Source organism: Doryrhamphus excisus, chromosome 13 (genome assembly GCF_030265055.1).
Source record: "Doryrhamphus excisus isolate RoL2022-K1 chromosome 13, RoL_Dexc_1.0, whole genome shotgun sequence".
Taxonomy (NCBI): Eukaryota; Metazoa; Chordata; class Actinopteri; order Syngnathiformes; family Syngnathidae; genus Doryrhamphus; species Doryrhamphus excisus.
The window spans coordinates 10927382-10936725 of record NC_080478.1 but is presented as its reverse complement, the minus strand read 5'-3'; the positions used below and the strand labels follow the sequence as shown (position 1 = coordinate 10936725).

General features: G+C 43.1%; 1 protein-coding gene across 1 annotated transcript; it reads right to left on the bottom strand.

Moving 5' to 3' along the window:
- Positions 1 to 495: 495 nt before the first annotated feature.
- Positions 496 to 3420, bottom strand: klf11b (Kruppel like factor 11b). Its single transcript, XM_058090519.1, has 4 exons — positions 3220 to 3420; positions 2428 to 2691; positions 1384 to 2269; positions 496 to 1203 (listed from the first exon to the last, which is right to left on the bottom strand). Exons 1-4 carry the CDS (start codon positions 3256 to 3258, stop codon positions 899 to 901), a joined length of 1494 nt encoding a protein of 497 aa, XP_057946502.1. The 5' UTR covers positions 3259 to 3420; the 3' UTR covers positions 496 to 898.
- Between the last annotated feature and the right edge of the window lie 5924 nt (positions 3421 to 9344).

Below are 9344 nucleotides of genomic sequence, written 5' to 3'. Positions count from 1 at the left end.
ATGACATTAATATACAATACAAAAGTTTAGTCACACAATCTCACTGATTTACAGAAGAAAGTGTCGTTCTGACTTATATATTATCGGTTTCTCGCATTGAGCTATATGAATAAATAATTAGTTCCCATGTACCCCATCTATGATTAGCACAAGCTCATTTGGTCTGCCCTGACACATTGAGCAGTCTGGCTGTGAGGAGGCAATAAACAGGACATGACATCTCTGCGTGGTCTTACAAAACGAGCTTTTATAACACCAATAACCAAATCATTCAGCCGGCAGGAAGTTATCCCACACACTCGTCAGCACATTTAGTGAGTATGCCAGCAGGCTTCAGACCAAAAAAGGGTAGCGAGGGCGAAGTGTGACAAGCAGGATGTGGGCAGGCACCACTCACTAAATTGCTGACTCAACTTCGAGCCCACACCTTGTTTTTTCCCAGATTAAATATTGGAGAGGTCAAGACTATAAATAAAAAGAGGACAAAATGAACAGTAAATGGGCCGTGTTTTTAATTACAAATATGTATTAAATAATATGAAAGTTAGACAGAGGTATGCAGTAATCATAAAGGTATAATCATAATAATGCCGATTACATATTCATATTTACATTGTTTATATAGCAACGTTTTCCCCGCAAAATCGGACACGCAACAAAACAATACATTCACATATTGGTGTCACAACAAATAAAAACGCTGCGAAAAGAGGTGGAGATTACAAAATGCAAAGTCGTACAAAGGCTTTGGCAAAGAGTGCATCCATGAAAGAATCCTTTTGTGAACATGTACAAATGAGCAGTAGAGATTTAAAGGTCCAGTGCATGTTTTTCTTGTTATTCCCACGAGTCAGACAGCCCATTCGTGCCAGGCCTGCATTAGTAAAGTGTTTGTTGCCTACTGAGAGCCAGCAGGTACCAGCATGCTGATGGTGGCGAGGCTGGTGGTTTTGGTGGGAGGGTTTTTGCCCGTAGCCATCTTGTTCAGACTCCGAACATCGGTCTGCCAGGTGGGGATTTTCTTGGTGGTCATGTGGCGCCGGGCATGTTTGGTGAGGTGATCGCTGCGCATGAACCGCCGGTCACATACAGAGCACACAAATTTCTTCTCGCCGGTATGCGTTCGGCGGTGACGAGAGAGCTCGTCGGAGCGGGCAAACCTCTTGTCGCAGCCGTCCCAGCTGCAGCTGAAGGGTTTCTCTCCTAACGGGCCAAAAGGAAGAGTCACTATGTGGTCATAAACACATCAATGTGTGACTGAGCTGAAACAATGACATTACTCTCCTCCACTGCGGGAACAACAATGAGGTATTTTTACAAACAGGATGCTGCGGTCATCACACTAAATTCCACATCCTTGTGACTTACACCCAAAATACTCACCCGTGTGTGTGCGAAGATGAGCCTTGAGGTGTGAGCTCTTGAAGTAGGTCTTCCTGCAACCAGGGAAGTTGCACACATAGTTTCTCCGGCGGGAAAAGTCCATCTTTGTGGCTGCTGTGCTTCCTCCGGGTCCGGTGGGCACGTACACTGGGGCAGGAGCCAAAGGGAGGAGTTTGGTGTTGCCTAAGGTCATGACAGTCTGAGGTCCGTGAGAGGTCTGGGGGACTGAGGACTGGGGGAGGACCAGCATCACCGTGCCCTGAGGCACTGCAGAGCCCACAATGAGGGACTGCTGCACAGGGGCGGTGTTGGAGGTGGCCGGCTGAGGAAGAATGGGCGTGGAGGCAGTTCGGGCCCCAGTGGAGGATGCCTGGACTGCACTGGGGATTAAGGCTGATATTATACCTGATTGGCCGCTAAAGGGGAACATCTGGCAGATGATTTGAGGGCTTGTGACTGGAGGCGGGGTCAGGGTTGAAGGAGCAAGAGGGCTGTTTTGCTGCTGGGTGCTGACAGGAATGAGTGTGGAGATATTGTCCAAAGAGGGTTTAGAAGGACCAGCGTCTGTTTTTGAGGTTATGAGAGAAGCTGGAGGAGGAGGAGACGGGGGTGTGGTGATCTGCTCCATCGGGGTTATGCTCTGCTGCTGCTGCTGCGCCGTCATAGCCGATTCAGCGTCTCTACTTTTCTCAAAATTGGGGGCCCCTCGAATGTGGTATTGGCAGGGGGAGCTGTCTGCCGTGTGGCGAATTACACTAGTCGCCATAGACCTACAGGGCTGCAGCGGAGGGGGGAGTGAGGGGGTGTTATTTGAACATTGCGAGGACGCGGCAGCACTGGAGGATGAGGGTTCGGCAAAGCTTGGACTGTGAGGTGGCGTCATGCACTGTTGAGGAGAGAAGAGAAGAAGGATTATGAGCAAAATCCAAACAAGTCTTCTTTGGAGTGGGTACATGGAGTTGGAACTAAGATTTTTATGACCCCCATCTACGTTAATCCACCAGCTCACTTGCATAAACAGTTAAAGGTTCGCATGAATCTTACCAGAGAGGAAAGCGACACAAAGTCTTTTGGGGATTCTGGGAGGTCTGGAGGCAGGAGAGAGTCGCAGGAGTCGGAGGCAGGGGTGAGAGGTCTCGGCTTGCAGGGGTTAGGCCTGTTGCTGCTGACAAAGTGACCCCAGGAGCTCATACACACCAGCGCTTCGGCTGCCTCCAGATCTGTGTACTCTAGACCAGGAGAACATCGATTGGTGCCAGACTGCTCGGTGTCATGCCTCCTCCGCTTAGACCCACAGTGATCAGCAGCCTGAAAGGAAGAAGTGACGTAAACAACGATGCCGTACAGAAATACCTAGAATTGTGCTCTGTCATTGTTACTGCATCTCAACTAAATTAAGTAAGAGGGTGGGGGGCTGCTGAGTAGATCCTGGCCCAGCATGCACTGCCTCAGGCTCGGGGCCAGGACGCCTCCCATGGCCAAATATAGACCAAAGAGTGACGTGCTGCCCACATGAGCCATGTGAAATCCCCATGAAGCAGGTTTGCCTCACGAACCTATGCTTTCTGAGAGTAAACAAACCGTATGGAGGCTCTCATTGTTGACAGTGCAATATTAAGTCACATTTCCGTTAACATGTTTAATGGAATTAAAAGACTGGTCATAAAAATATGACGAAAGCAAAAATAACTGTGATGTTACTATTAATTAGTTGCTGACAACATACAAAATGAACTAATCGACTGCGTGACGTTACCGGTAAAGCAAAATACATAACAGTTTACTGTCTTAAACAACTTTGGAAAGCTAAAACAAGTATAAAATAACGTGTCTTACCCCGCGAGGGTCCATTTCCATGTACTTCCGGGATGGCATGTGTGAACGACGTGTTAAAATATCACTTTTTTGTTGTTAAAAAGCCAGGACAGAACAAAGAGTGACGGCGATTCCCGGTGCCGCTGCTTGTTCTGAGGCGGGCTGCGCTGTGAGGTATTTTTTTCCTCTTCCCTCGGACTGACTCCCTTTTCTCTCAGCTGTGTGAGTAAAACAGGGGGCGGAGAGAAAAAAGAAAAACAAAACTCAACAACTCCGCACCGGCGGGTGGCAACACTCAGCCAATCACAATCGAGTGTGTGCAGCACCTCGACCAATCAGCGAGCGGCAGACGCGTGGACAGTGCATGCTCACCGGGCGGTTGGAGGAAACGGGGTGCGTGGCCGTTGGTGGGCGTGGCTTACAGAGTCAGCAGTGTCAGAGTAAACCCGATGAACCGCTATCCGTTAAAGTAGGCGAAAGGTCGATCGAGTGTATGCTGCCTTCACGGGTTGTGGGAATACAAACACTTCCGTGCTCAAAATACACATTTGCAATGCTTAAAGCAAGGACGTTCAAACTTTTAGAACTGAGGATGCATACTGAAAAATCACAGGATGAGAGGAGTCACTTTTGATTATGTAAATTTTGTAAAAAGGCTATTTAAAACCGGAATTATGTGTTATCATTCGTTATTAGTATCATAATTTCAGCTTTTCTTTTTATATCTTGCCTTTTTGCTCAATTTCCCCCATTTTTGTATATGTGCATCGTTTAATGGTGTTAAGAAAATAAAAATCAATAACAATAACTATTTTGCCATCTATATTGTCTAACCTACTTTGTCATCAGCATTGACATGTTTTCTCATTTCTGCTTATCAGGACCCAAGAAAGTTATTGTCAAATATACCAGACAATACAGAAAATAGTTTTATTGTTTTATTGGAGGGATCAACAAATTCACAGAAAACATCACAATCCGTGAGATGTGTAACCCGGAAGAGTTTGCACCTGTGTAGGCAGTTTCCCCACATGCTTTGCTGTAGTTAAAATGATCTCTTTTGACTGTTATGCCTCTTACGCTAGATAGGGTGTAATAGTTAAAGTGGTGTTGTTTCTAGTTATGTACATTTAAATGTTTTGTTACTTTTGGTCTAAATTAGTAAGAATACAAATGGTTGTGCAATTTATGTTCTATATAATACTGAGGCCACTGCCAACATTGCTTGATTACGGAGATTGTTGCAAGCGCTTTCTTGAGGTCCGCCATGTGGGCCATTTTGCTATTTTCCAAATCGGACCAGATTTAAAATAACAAAATAACAGCACAACAAACAATCAACTGTTAAATGTGGCATCTCGTAGAAATTTACATTATGTGTCAGTTACTAAACAAATTGCAAAAAAAATACACAATGGCTTCCTCCTCTTCTACCAGGAAAACATTCATAACATAACATAACATATTCAATATTCAAATAGTTTACAGAGCTTATCACAGGAAAAGCATTTATTTGACTATGTTTCTTAAGAGAGTCGCTTACATAAAAGCTGTAAGACCTGCAGCAATGTATAAATTCCTATGGCATTTGAAGGCAACATTACCATGACGCACAGGGTTGCTTTTTGCTTTTTTTTTTAGCTGCCTCATAGAAAAAGTAAATAAACAGCAGAATATGTATACATGCAACACAAAAAATAATAATAGTATTTTTAAAAAGTGAGTTTACAGTAGGATCGAGCTTATTTTTGAGTTAATGACTGATCATTGTCATCAGTGTTGCATGTTTTGAAGGTCCCGGTATTAATTTGAAAAAAAAAAAGCTATTCTCTAGCTTTGTGATCTACATCAGATTTGTATTTTTTAACCTCACAGGCTAAGTCTCATTCTAGTCTGCAGAATAACTACTAAACACACCAGATGATAAAAAAAAACATTGTTATAACTTACTGTAAGTATTAGTAGGGCAGTTTATATCCCTGCACATACATTCACATGAACCAAAGTTAGCCTTGACCTACATATGACGTTATATCACCAACACTGTGCAAATGAAAGAAGCACATGTCAGAAAGCCCGGCATACTTCTGAGGGTCGTGGTTGGAAAAATCCAGCAATTTCACGCTCCAGGAATATGAACTATTACATTTGGAAAAGCTTATTTAAAAACGAAAAATAGGGGCGCACCCAATATGATTATCATGAGAGACTCCTAGAAAAATAAGCTTTAATGACCACACCTTAGCCATAACGTCACTCATGCACCCAAGCCTGCAGCATACAGAATGTGTGTACTACCACTGCAGACCTGTGTCTCCCATACTGTAAGCATGACCTTAGGGAGCAATGAGGGCAGTGTGTGTAGCGTTGCAGGGAAGAGGGTGGGGTGGAGGAGGAGCAACAGAGTGCAGAGGCAGAGTAACGGGGGTGGGGGGTTAGGGGTGGTAAACGTGTTTGCACGCACACATGACAGGCAGCCCGCTCCAGAGTCCTGCAAGCCTGTTTGTGGTCTAAGCGGGGAAGTCCGCTTCAACTTAGTCGGGGAATTTGGAGGAAAGGTTACACGGGCCCTATCTGGGCCTCCGCATGCACACCTCCCCAGTCCAGGAACTCCAGGAGTCAAGGGGGTGGTGGGGGGGAGTTGCCCCAGCAGGGTTAAATATACCACTATGGGGCCCTATTTCACAAACAGCTCCTGAAGTGATCTGTTGACAGACAGCTAAAGACAAACGTTATCGTCATTTCCAACTGCAGTTATTACTTTAAGAACACGTTAATTTTAATTATTAGTTTTACATTTTATAAGTACGGGGTGGCATGAATTGCAAATATCCTCTTTCATACAGAATTCAAGTGAAAAAGCTGCAACACTACCTTTAGTGCAGCACAAATAAAAGTGGGATATTGACACAGACGTCACATAGTTCACATGTCATTTTACAAGCATGTTTTGGCTTTTTGCAACACTGAATGCAACAAAACAAGAGAATAGAAGAGCAGAATATTATTATTGTTGTTATTAAACTGACTATTAACAATGATCACCTTATTTTACCCTTGACAATATTGAAAAGTGAGTAAAATTCATGATTTGTTTGTTGTGGTGTTTCTTCATGTGTACTTTTTTATTCACAGATGGCGATTTAGATATCTTGAACGCCGCTCGAAACCATGACCACGTGTCGCTACCGTTATCAGTTGCTGTCATCTGGGTGAAAGGAGCAACAGGTAAATTCTTATTTGTCATTATTATTCCCATTGATATGCTACACTATGTTTTTTTTGCTGTTTTTATCGTTCCCTTATTTTGCTATTAGTTAATGCAGCTGCACTTTTTTAAATTTACATGAAATGAAAGATCAATTGCAGTCTCTCCAGCAAAATTAATGCTCAGGTCCTCTTATTGTCCAGCTTTGAAAGCCCAATGTTAATATGTTACATGGTTACTATTGATTATACATATTTATTACATTAAGTAAACAAAGACAGTGCATTTCTTATACTACATATACAATAGCTCCCAATTCCCTTCCAAATACATGAAACAAAATCATGTATTTTATTGCTATCAGGTGCGATGACGTCATTGTTGTCATGGGCTGTGAATGCAACCATTGCAGTGTGAAGCACAGGAGGCTCAGCCCCGCCCCTGTCCTCCCACACATGAGCAACAACATGACATTCCTTCACAAAAGCAGGCTCCTGATTGGTCAGAAGGGGACAATGAGGCCAATCTGCTGCTAGGAGACACTGATTGCAGTGCTGCTTTGCTGGCTGTCTGTTGTCCAGGCAACACGGAGGAGCAGCAGGCAGGGTTTTGTCAGACTCCCTAGTGGCTGGAGCGCCCAGTGGAGACCACATATACTGAGCATGTGTGGTGCCTAATGATGCCTCTGAAGGGCTGCGGAAATCTGTGGAATTGTTAAATAATTCACCTCCACGTTGAAAACAAACAGCGTCGGTGTGAGTGAGTCTATTTTCACTGCGCTGAGCCTTACTGGAGGTGATCATTGTTATTTTCAGTGAAGCACAGCAGAAACAATGAAAGGATTCTGTTATGTCATCAAGTGTGCACACACACACTGTGCTAATTATTACCCAGAATGTGAGGATTCTTCTTTTTCCTATCTTGGAGAGAGTTTCGGGGAAAGTGACTCACTCACTCAAAAAATTAGTGATGTATCGATTGGGCACGGTTTGAAATGACTTCATATTCATTTTCTACCGCTTATCATCACAAGGGTTGCTGGGGAACTGGAACCTATCCCAGCTGTCGTCGGGTGAGAGGCGGGGTACACCCTGAACTGGTCACCAGCCAATCATTGGGCACATGTAGACAAACAACCATTCACACTCACATTCATACCTATGGACAATTTGGAGTCGCCAATTAACCTAGCATGTTTTTGGAATGTGGGAGGAAACTGAAGTACCCGGAGATTCGAACCCAGATCTCGTGACTGTGTGGCCGACATAATAACCACTCATCCACTGTGAGCCCTCTGTTTCAGACTTGCGCACCCAATTCATTCATTCTTTCATTTTCTCCCGCTTTTACTCACGAGAGTCGCGGGGGTGCTGGAGCCTATCCCAGCTGTCGTAGGGCGAGAGGCGGGGTACACCCTGAACTGGTCGCCAGCCAATCACAGGGCACATATAGACAAACAACCATTCACACTCACATTCATACCTATGGATAATTTGGAGTCACCAATTAACCTAGCATGTTTTTGGAATGTGGGAGAAAATCCCGGAGATTCGAACCCAGATCTCCTGACTGTGTGGCCAACATAATAACCACTCATCCACTGTGAGCCCTCTGTTTCAGACCTGCGCACCCAATTACTGTTTTTAAATACCATTGAGGGTTTATCTTGTATAATCATTGCACCCTGCAAAAAGAATGGACTTGGGTAATACAGCAACATTTTTCAGCCATCAACGAGACAAAATATGAGAACATACATACTGTATGTATAGTAGATGAATATGATGTGTTGTCAAGAGGAAGAAAAATCAACCAGACTGCTCGTGGTTTCCTTATAAATGAAAAAAAAATACATGAAAAACAGAACCTGGCCAGCTCTCTAAGCACAAAGGCAGCAAGTGTGAGTTGAAATGAGGACATGTGAGGAAAGTTGGCTAGTGGATAGAGAGAGAGAGAGAAACAGCGAGATGGAGAGTGACAACAAAGACTGAGAGCAGATGGTGTCGCCCTAAAGGGATATATTTTTAAAAGAAAAAAAAGGCAGTATGGTAACATTTGGCATGGCTGCTTGGTTAAATTCTAACTAAATGAGCGTCCATCTTTTCCTCCGCTCCTTCTGACTTGACTGTCACCATTGTCATGTGTTATCATGCTGCCTGGGTGTACTATGGATACCCGACACAACAACAACACCAACCTCACCTTCTTATGACGTTAGATCATTTTAATGCTTGTTGTTCACACAGCCCTCCCACACTGGTGGAAAAAACACAAATGCAACAAACAAATGTGATTTACAGTGAGGAATGTGTGTAAATATACATGTTTTTATATCAACAGGTTGCACTGTTAATTTTAATTTTTTTTATTTTAGAGTTTATGTTGGATTACTTTGGATTTTTGAATAAAAAAGACAATCAAAATAATATTTTTTAAAAATAAAATTGTTTGATAAACTTAATATTTTATGTTAAATTTGCTAAATCTCGCCCAAAGTCAGCCGGGATAGGCTCCAGCATTTCATATTACATATTGAATCAACAACAAATCTACTATATTAAACAAGATAAAATAGAATATATAAAAAATATGATCTTCCCGATCCCCTGACTGTATGGCCAACATTGTAACCACTAGGTCATCCTCCGGCCCCTAATAAAAAGAAATACCACTTTATTACTGTATATTTATTATTATAATCAAATATTTAGATATTATTTTATACATATATATGGTATACTGTAGAGGATCTTTTTTATTAGACATACAGAGTAATATTTTGCTAATTTAGTTCATGAGGCAGGGTACACCTTGGACTGGTCGCCAGCCAATCACAGGGCACATATAGACAAGACCATTCACACTCACATTCATACCTATGGACAATTTGGAGTCTCCAATTAACATGTTTTTGGAATGTGTGAGGAAGCCGGAGTAC

What these genes read in the sequence shown, in the direction of transcription:
- klf11b (XM_058090519.1), bottom strand. Translation starts at nt 3,258, where the DNA reads ATGCCATCCCGGAAGTACATGGAAATGGACCCTCGCGGG. An exon ending in TTGTGTCGCTTTCCTCTCTG is followed by an intron (nt 2,270 to 2,427) that starts GTAAGATTCATG and finishes TCTCCTCAACAG; the next exon opens with TGCATGACGCCACCTCACAG. An exon ending in TCATCTTCGCACACACACGG is followed by an intron (nt 1,204 to 1,383) that starts GTGAGTATTTTG and finishes TTGGCCCGTTAG; the next exon opens with GAGAGAAACCCTTCAGCTGC.